The sequence below is a fragment of the Nansenia antarctica genome (assembly GCF_963989245.1).
Source record: "Nansenia antarctica genome assembly, chromosome: 14".
Lineage (NCBI taxonomy): Eukaryota > Metazoa > Chordata > Actinopteri > Argentiniformes > Microstomatidae > Nansenia > Nansenia antarctica.
In genome coordinates, this window is record NC_137684.1 from 31426307 (window position 1) to 31440974 (window position 14668).

At 43.0% G+C, this 14668-nt stretch overlaps 1 protein-coding gene across 4 annotated transcripts in view; it reads right to left on the minus strand.

Annotated features, from left to right (window-relative positions):
- The window catches only part of cadps2 (Ca++-dependent secretion activator 2), a gene marked incomplete at its 3' end in the record, with an annotated part of 199098 nt that overhangs the window by 49335 nt on the left and 135095 nt on the right, over nt 1–14668 (minus strand). For 2 of the 4 annotated variants that reach the window (XM_080545181.1, XM_080545182.1), the window contains exons 16-18: nt 13421–13544; nt 12357–12457; nt 2373–2529 (exon numbers count right to left, since the gene is read on the minus strand). In XM_080545181.1, coding sequence (XP_080401307.1) covers nt 2373–2529; nt 12357–12457; nt 13421–13544 — 382 coding nt within the window. Of the gene's footprint in view, nt 1–2372; nt 2530–12356; nt 12458–13403; nt 13545–14668 lie in introns of all 4 variants that reach the window. The other 2 variants (XM_080545180.1, XM_080545179.1) reach the window with 1 other exon arrangement.

The following is a 14668-nucleotide window of genomic DNA, read 5'->3' on the forward strand; positions in this document are numbered from 1 at the left end:
TGTCTTACACGGTGCTTATGCTCTCTTGTCTCTGAGACGACTCCTCGCATTACGGGTGACAGGTAGCGTCCGCTGACAGCTGTGGTGGGTAGCGACACCGCCACCATCCCCTGACAGGTCAACTCCTCTACCGTCATGTTCCACATCTTAGTCTTCCCTCCTTCTTCTTCAGTGCTGTTTACCTCATCAACGCTTATGTTAATTACCATGTTACCAACGAGGGAGCAAATAAGCGCAATTAACCTCTTTTCTTAACGAGGCTTGTTGTCTGTGGCGTCGCCGGTGTTAATTAGTGCTTTTAGTGGCGAGAACATGCGCTGAGAACGATGGAACGTGTTTTTCCAGACAGCTCAGAGCCGGGAGGTTGACAGACAGACAGCTCAGAGCCGGGAGGTTGACAGACAGACAGCTCAGAGCCGGGAGGTTGACAGACAGACAGCTCAGAGCCGGGAGGTTGACAGACAGACAGCTCAGAGCCGGGAGGTTGCAGAGGGAGGTTGCAGAGGGAGGTTGCAGAGGGAGGTTGCAGAGGGAGGTTGCAGTGGGAGGTTGCAGAGGAGGTTGCAGAGGGAGGTTGCAGAGGGAGGTTGCAGAGGGAGGTTGCAGAGGGAGGTTGCAGAGGGAGGTTGCAGTGGGAGGTTGCAGTGGGAGGTTGCAGAGGGAGGTTGCAGAGGGAGGTTGCAGAGGGAGGTTGCAGTGGGAGGTTGCAGAGGGAGGTTGCAGAGGGAGGTTGCAGTGGGAGGTTGCAGTGGGAGGTTGCAGTGGGAGGTTGCAGAGGGAGGTTGCAGAGGGAGGTTGCAGAGGGAGGTTGCAGAGGGAGGTTGCAGTGGGAGGTTGCAGAGGGAGGTTGCAGAGGGAGGTTGCAGTGGGAGGTTGCAGAGGGAGGTTGCAGTGGGAGGTTGCAGAGGGAGGTTGCAGTGGGAGGTTGCAGTGGGAGGTTGCAGAGGGAGGTTGCAGAAGGAGGTTGCAGAGGGAGGTTGCAGTGGGAGGTTGCAGTGGGAGGTTGCAGAGGGAGGTTGCAGAGGGAGGTTGCAGTGGGAGGTTGCAGAGGGAGGTTGCAGTGGGAGGTTGCAGAGGGAGGTTGCAGAGGGAGGTTGCAGTGGGAGGTTGCAGAGGGAGGTTGCAGAGGGAGGTTGCAGTGGGAGGTTGCAGAGGGAGGTTGCAGAGGGAGGTTGCAGTGGGAGGTTGCAGAGGGAGGTTGCAGTGGGAGGTTGCAGAGGGAGGTTGCAGAGGGAGGTTGCAGTGGGAGGTTGCAGAGGGAGGTTGCAGTGGGAGGTTGCAGAGGGAGGTTGCAGTGGGAGGTTGCAGTGGGAGGTTGCAGAGGGAGGTTGCAGTGGGAGGTTGCAGAGGGAGGTTGCAGTGGGAGGTTGCAGAGGGAGGTTGCAGTGGGAGGTTGCAGAGGGAGGTTGCAGTGGGAGGTTGCAGAGGGAGGTTGCAGAGGGAGGTTGCAGTGGGAGGTTGCAGAGGGAGGTTGCAGAGGGAGGTTGCAGAGGGAGGTTGCAGAGGGAGGTTGCAGAGGGAGGTTGCAGAGGGAGGTTGCAGTGGGAGGTTGCAGTGGGAGGTTGCAGTGGGAGGTTGCAGAGGGAGGTTGCAGAGGGAGGTTGCAGTGGGAGGTTGCAGTGGGAGGTTGCAGTGGGAGGTTGCAGTGGGAGGTTGCAGAGGGAGGTTGCAGAGGGAGGTTGCAGTGGCCTGTGCTTTAAATAGGGAAGGGGCGTAAAACAAGAGGGCTGAGGAGGGGGAGAGGGAGAAGGAGGGAACAAAAGAAACAGGGAGGGGGACAGAGCCACATGGAAGGACGCACGCAGTGGTGTAGTCTAGGTGATACGCAGGACTACGCCGTATACCCACTAGAAAAGGCCAAGGATTTCCATATACCCACTTAAAAATGTGCGAGGATACGTAACGGCGTTTTGTGACAGAACTTTCACTTTCATTCATAAAATTCACTCTGTCTGTGTTACGAAGCACTTGACTTCTGGACCATTGGGACTGACTATAGCGTCATATACCATCAACGGGGGGAAATGCGACATGAAATATGTCCAAATGCAGCACTATCATGCACAGATCAGCATTTAAAACAAACAAACATGTAATGTTAGATATATAACGTTAGACAGGGAGCGCAAATATATTTTTATGCCGTTACGAAATGAACGATATGAGGCTGGGAGGGAAAAATCACAGTATACCCACTAGAAAACACTAGACTAGACCACTGGACGCACGGTAACCCAACACTAGATGTTTATAACAACCTGGTGGGTCAGAGATGGAGGAGGAGGGAGGTGGGTACAGTGGAGGGAGGACAGGGGGACAGGGGGTACAGGATGACAGGGGGACAGGGGGTACAGGAGGACAGGGGGACTTACGGTCAGATCTCAGGAAGTTGTTGAGCAGCTGGAACAGGGGGAAGCTATCCCATGAATCTACAGGCTGGACTTGCAGAGCTCCGTCCATGTCTACGGTGTAGAGGGTCAGGAAGGTCTCTGCGTGCTCGGCCATCATGTCTGGCCACCAGGAGAAAGCCTTCACGTGGCGATAGAGAACAGGGAAGAAGGGATAGACAGAGAGATAGAAAGAAAAATGTTAAGAAAGAAAAAGACCAAAAAGGGAAAATAATAATAATAATAATAATAATAATAATAATAATAATATAAAAAATACAAACTGCGATAATGTTGGGTTTACTTTACTAGCCAAGCTACAGCGAGCTCCCTGTAATGGAAGTAGACTTTGTTCACTAAATGCCCTTTATGAAACCATTTAGGAACACTCTGATTGATAATATATATGTAGTCTTTTCGAAAATTAGATCAAAACTCATTTTTGAATAAGTTGCGTGAGGCTTGTACGTCAACTTACGTGTATTGTAAGTTTCACCAGGAATCCAAACACAAAATACTAAATAAATACATTTGAGAGCTAAAAATGCATAATAAACAATGCGTACTACCTCCATACGTATATCAGCGCTTTATTCTAAGCTTTGAATGTTACAAAATGTATATTTCTGCTTTTGTTTCTAGTCTACTCGTCCTCTGAGCTTCCATTACAGCGAGCGGAGCCAGAAGCAGCTGTTCTGTCATCAATGCCATTACAGAAAATGGTGAACCGTCCCTTTAAGAGGACGTATTGAAGAATAGATCAAAACAATGCATGAAACGACACAATCAGAGGAGGACGAGGAACAAAGTGACCAAGGAGAGACAGACAGATGGAGTGAATGAAGGCAGCCATGAAAAGGAAAAGAACATGCCGTGTGCAATCGAAGCAGTCATTGAATGAATGTAACCTAACAGCCAAACAGCCAAACAGGGACGTGTAGCATAAAGAGAAGACCTTCTACAGCCACACACTGTGGTAGGGAGGCAGGCAGCAACATGATGGGTTTTTTAACCTGCAAAGCCATTGAAGATGCAAGATCAGCAGGAGGGGTATTTACCATTCAGTGGTACCAGATTACCAGAAACTAATAGCTAGAAACTACAATATCAGAAACTATTTACAATACAATAATACTGTATAGTGAAATGAGTGTTTGATGATGGTGTTCTTTAACCACATCATATCTTTAACTATCAATGCTTCTATTCCCCACCTCTCCAAAAATGTATCCATGTCAATATGTGACAGGGTCTGGTGAAAAAGTAGGGCACGGTCATTTTTCAGTTTTTTCCAGATTATGAAAGTGTAGATCGTAAGGTTTCAAATTATGTCTCATACATGGGAATCAAAATTGAAAATAGTTGAAGCAGATGTGCTTATTTGAATGTTGGTCCACCTCAAACCAAATACCAGACAATCGCTCTGAATCAAAACACACGCAAAACAGCTGCTACATATTTCAGAGCTCCAAAAGTGTTGGAAAAAAATTATATAATGTCCAAATAAAGCACTCATGTTTAATACTTGGTCGACAACCCTTTGCACATAATAACTGCCTGAAGTGAATGGTAAATGGACTGACTTATATAGCGCCTTATTCCAAAGCGCTTTACAACGGCCTCTCATTCACCCATTCACACACACATTCACACACCAATGGCGCTGGCCCGCTCACTGGGAGCTATTTGGGGTTCAGTGTCTTGCCCAAGGACACTTCGACATGTGGCCAGCCGGGGCTCGAACCGCCGATCTGCCAACCTTGTGTTCATTAGGCGGCGACTCTACCTCCTGAGACACAGCCGCCCAAAGCAGTAGGCATTTAAGCTTGCACCCTTTAGGATAACTTTCCAGTTTCAAGCTGTTCTTGATGGATGTTTATTTTTAGCAAGCAGACAAAGTCAACCACCTACAGATTGCTCTCGCTGTACACGATACCGGTAATTATCCAGCTTATTGTTTTATGTCATTCACCATTCACTCACCCTCTCTCCTGTGCATACATCCATTATAGAGTGTGTTCAATTATCAGACTGTTTGAGGGGGCTGAGAGAAAGTGCCAGTCGACCTACAGTATTACCGGTATTTAAATCCACAATCTATAAAATAAAACATAAGCCACATAAAACATTTTTTAATACATATTTTGAATATACCGTCATGGACATAAATATTGTCACCCCAGCACTTCTGGACCATGGTCTTTTCTTTGAAGGCCTCATTTTGTTTTCTGTAAACGGTAGAATGATGTGCTCTGTCAAAAAGCTCCATTCTGGTCTCATCTGTACACAGATCTCCCGTTCTCCCAGAATGGGTTTGGCTTCCCCAGGTAAGTTTTGGCTAACTCCAGACTGGCTTTTTTATACATAAATTGTTATATATATATATATATATATATATATATATATATATATATATATATATATATATATATATATATATATATATATATACTGTATGTTACGGTACATGTGGGAAAACTAGGGTTAGGGTTAGGTGCTAGGATGCTAGGGTTAAGGTTAGGGTTAGGGTTAGGGTTAGGGGTAGGGTTAGGTGCTAGTGTGCTACGGTTAGGGTTAGGATTAGGGTTAGGGTTAGGGTTAGACATGCCAGCATGTACCAAGTCATCCTAGCACCTAACCCTAACCCTAGTTTTCCCACATGTACCGTAACACATGCATTGTTATATAGATATATAGATATACAGTATAACAGTTACCTCAGAGAGAGGCCTTCTGCCCTCCATAGCAGCCAGTCGGCATGACGGTTGAAAAGTGCAACAAGAACATCAAGGAATGTCACACACTGAAGAAAGGCATTGTTTGTTTGTTTGTTTTTGTATGTTTGTGTATATATGTGTGTGTGCATGTATGTGTCTACGTTAGTGTGTGTGTGTGCATGTATGTGTCTACGTTAGTGTGTGTGTGTGTGTGTGTGTGTATGTGTCTACGTTAGTGTGTGTGTGTGTGTATGTGTCTACGTTAGTGTGTGCTAGCCCGATGGTCGTAGCAGATCTATATCTGACAGCTACAGTACGTTATGTGGCCTTGAGGGTCGTTCACCATCAGCCTTTTCAGATGTGTCTTTTCAGTGACCATGACAATAAACATCACTAAAGACTGCCTCTGCGCCATTTTTTTTTTTTTTTTTTTTACCAATCGCTTACCCCATCCCCATCCCCATCTCCACATTCACACCAATCGCCATCCTCACATAACTGCTGGAATTGACTCTTCACAAAGAGAGAGCGAGCAGTACAGATTCTGAGAAAGAGAAGGAGAAGGTGGAATGAAAGGTATGTAACTGAAAGCAAGAAGGAGCTAGAGGAGAGTGCGACAGAGTGAGACATTTAAGTCGAGAGGGAGAGAGTATGGGGTGACACAGCAGCCACTCATTGTCAACCAACCACTCATTTTTCTCACCCTTACAAAGGCTGGGAAATGCTGATCTTTATTCACTTTACGATCACTTTGTTCCTCGACGAAACTCAACTTACACTGTATAACAGTCATCGTGCTGATATGAAGGACATTGCACCTGAGTTGCTTTGCTTAGATATCTGCCATTTACTTTGATATATGCCTAGGACACATGCTAGTTGTTGTGACTCTATTCAATCCGCTTTTATGGAGATCACTATAGGTGCACCACAGGGGTCAATTCTAGGTCCTCTTCACCTTGTATATCAATAACATTGTCTCATTTAAAAATGTCTGTAAGATGCACTTTTATGTTGATGATACAGTGATGTATACATCTGCTCCTACATTGGAAGGAATGTTATCTGTTTTGCAGACAGCCTTTCTGCCTTTGACTCAATCCAGCGCTCACTTCATTCACTTCTAGAGCTTAAACTGGTTTTAAATGGAGCGAAACGAAATAAATGCAACTTTCTAGATCCCACTCTTAGACAGAAACAGACTTCAATATTTGAACTTTGGATGGTTGTGTAATTGAGAGAGTATCCCAAGTACCATGATTGTGTATTGATGAAAATCCATCCTTTTATTGATGAAAATCCACCACAAGTTAATCGCGTCCTTGAGTAGGCCCTATAGGACGGGGCTGGACCGCATGACACCTAGGTCCATTTAAGGAATGCTCGAAAGTAACCAGTCAAGCATGGTGGAGGGAATGTCATGATCTGGGCTGCTTTTCCTCCTCTGGACCTGGCCGACTCCACATCATTAAGGGATTCATGAATGAATGAATGAATGAATGTATGGACTTTATTGTCAATGCTACAGTACAGGCAGGGTTCGAGTTATGTGGGAGCCAATGGGAGCTGAGCTCCCATAGAGATGGTCTGAGGCTCTCTGAGCTCCCATGAAGGCAGTAAAATCAAAAATCTGTGGGGGTCGCTAATAATACATTACCACAACTATTATTTGATCAAAATGTCAATGTAATGAATATTATTTAATTTATATTATAAATATTGTAAAATAAACACGTTTTTCAAAAGAACTACGCGCACCATTAATCTCCTGTGAATGACAGTATGCCTTTGACTGCCTGCACTTCACCACCAAGACACCATGGGGCGCAGTAGAATATTGTGCAACAGCAAAAGGTTGATTAATCAGCTGTGCGGTAAACCGTTGGAACACACAGTGCACAGCTGATTAATCAATTAAACCAATAGAGTGAGACACCAGTTGCCTTTCAGGAAGTAGTGAGATCGTGCACCTAGCCTATTATTGAGAAGCAAACATTCATTCATTAGCTATACAGGAGTATATACATACAGTAGCTACCATGCCACCCAAAAAAAGGCCACTGCTGCCGACCGGGTCATCAAGCCTAGAAAATGTCGGGTTTTTATCAAAGAAACCTGCTATGACACCTAACGTTAGCCCTGCTGCTACTACTGTTACTACTACTGCTGCTACTACTGAGGACTCTGCTACCTACTGAAAACAGACCACTCCGCCTACTGAAAACAGACCACTCAGCCTACTGAAAACAGACCACTCCGCCTACTGAAAACAGACCACTCAGCCTACTGAAAACAGACCACTCAGCCTACTGAAAACAGACCACTCAGCCTACTGAAAACAGACCCCTTTGGTCTATCTTGTCTCCGTAAAGGTAAGGTGGCTTTTACTTTTTACTAACCTAGTGTACTAACCTAATGTATTTTTCGCTCCTTCTGTATAGCAAAAATAACAAAATTATTGGCCGAGATACATGTGTGACTATCGCTTTTATAGCTGTTGTTTCATGTGGGGCTGTTGATGTGGTGAAATGAGTAGCCTGCAGCTGTAGCGTCAGGATATGTTGGGATTTGAGGATGAGGATGATGTTTCTGTACCGGTACCGTTTTTAAAGTATCGATTTGTCACCGGTATCGAATAAAACCCAAACTGTACCCAACCCTAACTATATGTTTACATGCCAACTAATTAGCTAATTCATTTCTTTCATTTAGAGCTGAGGGGAGCAACAGAGAGACGGACAACAGGACAGCAACAGAGAGACAGACAACAGGACAGCAACAGAGAGACAGACAACAGGACAGTAACAGAGAGACAACGGGAGAGGAGAGCAATAGAGACAGAACTGAATGCACTGAACCTTTTTTTTATTCTTTGCATTATTAACACTGTTGTGTTATTGTGTTATTAAAGTGTTTAAGTGTTTTATGGTAAAGCATTATGAGTGGTGTGTGTGTGCAGGGTGCTCGTGAGTTGTATATTTTGGGGAGGGGGGAGGCTTGTGTATGGGGGCGGGGGGTCCTCACACAAAGGAGTAGCCTAGGGCCACTGACCACCTTAATCCGCTACTGCCTATAGCTAATTAAAACTTGTAAGTCCCATCGCTGTGTGGGCATGATTCGCGCGTGCATGAGAACATTTCGCACTGTTATTTTGGAGACCCCCACAGAGTTCAGCTTATAACTCGAACCCTGAGTACAGGTACCAAACAACGAAATTTAGGAGGATTAAGCATTAAGGGATCCATGAATTCTGAGGTATATCAGAAGATTGGCTTGAACAGAACTTCAAGCCATCAGTCAAGGAGCTAAAGCTGGGCTGCAAATGGGTCTTTCAACAAGACAACGACCCAAAGCATTCAAACAAATCAAACCAAAGAACGGCTCAGGATAAAGAAGATTTGTGTTTTGGATTCTGACCTGAAGCGGGCAGTTCACGCCAGACATGGCATCTTTATTTAACCAGGTAATAATCATATCTAATAATATCTTACTGTGTGACTCCATATGCTGAGTAACTCTTGTTCAATCAACATAATTCTAGTCCAATTATTCATTCATAAACTTCATTATAGACAATTATTCATTCATAAACTTCATTATAGACAATTATTCATTCATTAGCAATTGTACATCTATTGCTCTGTAAAAACCCAACTACACATCAGGCTCCAGTTTATATATATTTCAGGCTCTAGTAGTCTTTCATTTGTATGGTTGTCAATACTCCCTTGGAAAATACAATGAGTTAATATGCTGAAATATGTATATAGATTGTGATGTATTACTATGCTTCATTAAGGATGGATTATACTGTACTAGTTACATAATTAAGTGTGTGAATTATCAGTGTGTGACTGTGAATCGATTGATTGATTGATTGAAAACCTTTATTGTCCCCAATGGGGAAATTTTGTTGTCAAACAGCTCAGTTAGGGCAGAAAACATTCAGTACAGAAAACAGAAAAACATTCAATAAAAAACATAAAACAGTGCAGGCTCAATAAGTAAAAAGTTCCAAAAGTTCCATCTCCAGGTCTCCCCCACCCTGCAGGGCCTGGTTGTAGAGTCGGAGTGCAGCTGGAATAAAGGACTGTCCAAATCTTTTTGTACTTTGACGGGGGAGAACAAATCTGTGGCTGAACTTGCTCCTCATCCCTGCCAGAATCGTGTGTTTGATATAAAAATGCTTCAGGTTTCTGTCAAATAAATCACTGATGATCTATGATTAATCTGATAAAGGGTAATTCAACTCAAACTTACTTACACTATTACTCACTAAAACTTTTTTCTAAAATTGCCTATTCGATAGAACTAAAATGATCACGAACATATCCCCTTGGGTGATGGGGCCTTTTCAGCCGCAGCCCCGTCCCTCTGGAACGCCCTCCCCAACCACATCAGACAGGCCAACACCCTGCCAACATTTAAACAGGCCCTCCAAACCCACCTCTTCAAGCTCGCCTTCACCAGTTAACCCTCTCCCCCTCCCCTTCCCATGTGTCCCCAGCACTACCTTAATTACGCCCCTATACTTTCTTTTATTTATTTATTTAGTTTGTTTGCTTTTTATTATTACTACTCGATATTTTCAGTTTGTAAAGCGTCTTTGAGTGTCTAGAAAAGCGCTTTATAAGTCTAATGTATTATTATTATTATTATTAGTATTAGTATTACTATTATTATGATTATTATTACTATTACTATTATTATTATTTTTATTATTATTATTTATTATTATTATTATCATTATTATTATTGTTATTATTATTATTATTATTATTATTATTGTTATTATTAGTAGTAGTATTGTTATTATTATTATTGTTATTATTATTATTACTATTATTATTATTATTATTATTATTATTACTAATTGTTATTATTATGTATTATTATTATTACTATTATTATTATTATTATTATTGTTATTATTATTATTATTATTATTATTATTATTATTATTATTATTATTATTATTATTATATCCTTTTTAAAGAATGGGCTGCTGTCTGTGTCTGGATATCGTGTCCAAATGCTCCTTTGTTTTTTTAGGCTTTTTCTTGATGCATAAGAAGACTGACGTGTCTTAGCAGCCAAGCTCACCTTCTGCTGTTTTCCTGGCAATTACCAAACATTGAATAGGAGGGTGAGAAGAGGGTGAGAGGAGGGTGAGAGGAGGGTGAGAGGAGGGTGAGAGGAGGGTGAGAGGGGTTCAGTGTCATCGTCCAGTGTGAGAGCTACCATCATGTCTGCTCATGCAGTCATTGCATCAAGACAGCTTGACGTGGAGAATTAGTCCTGCAGTATGAGACCCTATCGTCGGTTAGAATCGTGTTCATTTATGTCAGTGTCTGCCTGGCTCGTCCAAACTGACAGCACAGTTGATTTGAACTTAATTACACCTCAAGTCCCTCAACAGTTTCCTGGTTTCTATTAGTATTCTCTTCAATACGCACGTGACCCGGGCTGGACTGAAGAGGTTATGATTGGAGAGTGGAATATGAGTTACAAACAACATCGGCATGGCGACGGCCGTCGTATGATTGGACAAACATGGACATGACAGGAACACGACAGAGACGAGCTTACCTCTCTTCCCTTTTCAAGTCATTTAAAAAAAAGAAAAAGAAACGGAGGAGAAAGTAAAGGGAGAAATAAGGAAGAGAAAACCTGAGAGCATTTGTAAGCAGCACAGAACCAACGAATCACCAACCTTGTTTCACCACACAAACACAGAGGCCATAACTCAACCACAAGAACAGGTGAGGACAACCAAACTGTAAGACACTGTGATTCACTTCGTGAGCTTAGAATGATAAGGTTCTATCTCCGTTTAGAATGATAAGGTTCTATCTCCGTTTAGGGCAGTTCAGAGATATTGAGCGTCAAAGTTTTTTTTTTTTACATTCCATTATGTGTTGTGAGATGGAACCTTAGTATTTTATTAATTACTAACTCAAAAATGTCAACATTTTAAAAATAACACCACACAGGCATTAATAAACACCTAATGGATCAGATAAAAACTAAATTTTGACAAAAATGGAGATAGAACCTTATAATTCTAACGTCACGACGTGTCAAAGTTTCTGTCTCTGACAGCGTGTGGGACGTTCTGACGTTCTGACGTTCTGACGCGGCCATCTCTCCTCTCAAACCTCCACAGCGCTGAGACTCGTCTCGTTTGTCGCTGTGACAGACGCAGATTGCTGCCGGCTATAAATATCTCCCAGTCGCTCAGAAAACAGATGTCTTAAGCCCCGCTGCCACTTAGGAGAATAAAAGTGGTTTTGGAGGACATCTCAACACCTATGATTGATCAGTTTTACAGTGGTAGGGTAGGAGCGGTGTGTCAGTATGGGTCGTGGGCGTTGTTGTCATGCCTGCCTGCCAGAGACGCTACTACAGCACTGGCACGTGTGGAGGCATCGCCTCGGCACACAGCTGCCAACACAGACAGACAGACAGACAGGGGGAGAAATGGACAGCAGCACAATAAGTGATCAAGAGAGTAAATGAAATGATCAAAAGCAGTACCGTCTGCTGTGCCATGTGAAGGGATATCTTTAAAAAAAATATATATATATATAATAATAACGGTTTAAGAGTCTCGATGTGACAAGGAAGCTTATCTGGAGAAAAGGTTCACTTCCACTGCAGTAGAGTGATTGAAATGTCTCACAGAACAACACTGGGATCAAGCCATGTACGATCAGCAGAAGTAGAAGGAATATTATTTCCATTGAGGTTACAGGAGAGACATCATATACACTGTATTCATGTACTTTTAATTTATTTCTCTCAATGTGGTAACCAAAATAATATAATAATAATAACAATAAGCCCTTACAGAGAAAAGAGAAGAACAAAAAACTACTAAACAAGAGAAATAACTACAATGAACTGGGAAGACATTATTTCTGACGCATCTGTATAGAATGTGAATAGTGCAGTGTAATGTTAAACTAGGATTCTGTTAGCTTTTGATTTGAGCATGTTGGCATTGTCAGGTTGGCATTGTAAGGTTGACATTGTAAGGTTGGCATTGTAAGGTTGGCATTGTCAGGTTGGCATTGTAAGGTTGGCATTGTGAGGTTGGTATTGTAAGGTTGGCATTGTAAGGTTGGCATTGTGAGGTTGGTATTGTAAGGTTGGCATTGTAAGGTTGGCATTGTAAGGTTGGCATTGTCATGTTGGCATTGTAAGGTTGGCATTGTAAGGTTGTGATTGTACTGTGTTAGTCCCTACCTACCTCAGAGTGGTGTTCGTCGTTCTGCTGCAGGACCTCGATGCAGAGTTCCCCCAACCTCATCATGTCCTCCAACCTCTTATCCTGGGCCGTGTGAGCGCCAGCTGCTGTGACAGACACACACAAACACACACACACAGAAACACACAAACACAGAAACACACAAACACACACCAGCATTGTGACGTCAGCTCAGAACCAGACACACAAACATGGCGACTGCATATCACAACTAGGGATGGGACGATTATCGTTTTTTTCGTTAATCCCGATAAAAACACCCGCGATAACTTAATCGTGGAGAATTTTAATTATTTGAATAATCGTCATAATCGTATGTTATGAATAAACTGTGTTTAACAAATGTCTGGCGCTATTTTTCAGCCTAGGCTACATTACTTTTGCAGTCAAGTTAGCGACTGTTGAGGGAGAGAGGAGACGGCAACCCTCGCTCCCCATAGACTGTATCCCTACTCGTCTCTCCTGAGCTCGGTTGTAACGTGAACCGTGGAATACAGGATATGTTAGATGCTTTACAATAATTCCCCAAATGACCAGAAAAGGAAGTTAGATTTGTCGCTGGTCGCTTTTGACTAATTAAGTCGCCAAGGGGCTCTGGAAAGTTGGCAACACTGGGAGTGCGTTCTTTAAACTTCCTTGGGTACGTTAATGAAAGGTGCTGATTGGCCGAAAAGGAATTGCTCTTTCTTAACCCTTAGAGGGCTGGGGCTATTTGAGCCATTTTTGTCATACTTAGGATTTTGACCTCATATACCACATTAAGGACCCGGATTATGGCCAGAGATATGTGCCACTCGAATCAGAATTTGAATTACTGACTTAAAATGTCCTAAAAATACAACAAAATCTAAGTTAAAGTGATTACAGTGTGTTTTATTGGCATAAAAAAGATTTTTATTTTTTTTATTTTTTTAAATTCTCGCGATAATATCGTGGATCGCGATTATTTTGCCCACGATAATCGTGACATGACATTTTCTAATCGTCCCACCCCTAATCACAACCAAACACTGACATCACTGATCAAACGCTGCTCTCGTACGAACCCTCAATCTGGGCGTAGTCTGTGAGCTGGGAGTAGTTGATGAGAGCAGCTTTCTCCAGACACTTCTGGACCAACTTCTTCATCTCCTCAGGAGGGACAGGCGTGGTGATGTCCTTCATTAAAACCTAGAAAAATCAAACAAAACAGCTGTCAGGAACCTTGAAGTGTGACAATATGAGTCAAACATCAGATAGTTTTCCTACCAGACAAGAAAAACATATCTAATGCAGACGTGTGGATTGAAAAAAAAAAAAAAACACCACAAGTGATTTCAAACATATGTTTCGGTTTAAGGGACACAAGAATACACAAGAATACACAGACTTTAGACAGACAGGTGATGTCAGACAGACTTGTAGACAGACAGGTGATGTCAGACAGACATGTAGACAGACAGGTGATGTTAGTCAGACTTGTAGACAGACAGGTGATGTCAGACAGACTGGTAGACAGACAGGTGATGTCAGACAGACTTGTAGACAGACAGATGATGTCAGACAGACTTGTAGACAGACAGGTGATGTCAGTCAGACTTGTAGACAGACAGGTGATGTCAGACAGACTTGTAGACAGACAGGTGATGTCAGACAGACGTGTAGACAGACAGGTGATGTCAGACAGACTTGTAGACAGACAGGTGATGTTAGTCAGACTTGTAGACAGACAGGTGATGTCAGACAGACTTGTAGACAGACAGGTGATGTCAGACAGACTTGTAGACAGACAGATGATGTCAGTCAGACTTGTAGACAGACAGGTGATGTTAGTCAGACTTGTAGACAGACAGGTGATGTCAGACAGACTTGTAGACAGACAGGTGATGTCAGACAGACTTGTAGACAGACAGGTGATGTTAGTCAGACTTGTAGACAGACAGATGATGTTAGTCAGACTTGTAGACAGACAGATGATGTTAGTCAGACTTGTAGACAGACAGGTGATGTCAGACAGACTTGTAGACAGACAGGTGATGTCAGTCAGACTTGTAGACAGACAGATGATGTCAGTCAGACTTGTAGACAGACAGGTGATGTTAGTCAGACTTGTAGACAGACAGGTGATGTCAGACAGACTTGTAGACAGACAGGTGATGTTAGTCAGACTTGTAGACAGACAGGTGATGTCAGACAGACTTGTAGACAGACAGGTGATGTCAGTCAGACTTGTAGACAGACAGGTGATGTCAGTCAGACTTGTAGACAGACAGGTGATGTCAGACAGACTTGTAGACAGACAGGTGATGTCAGAC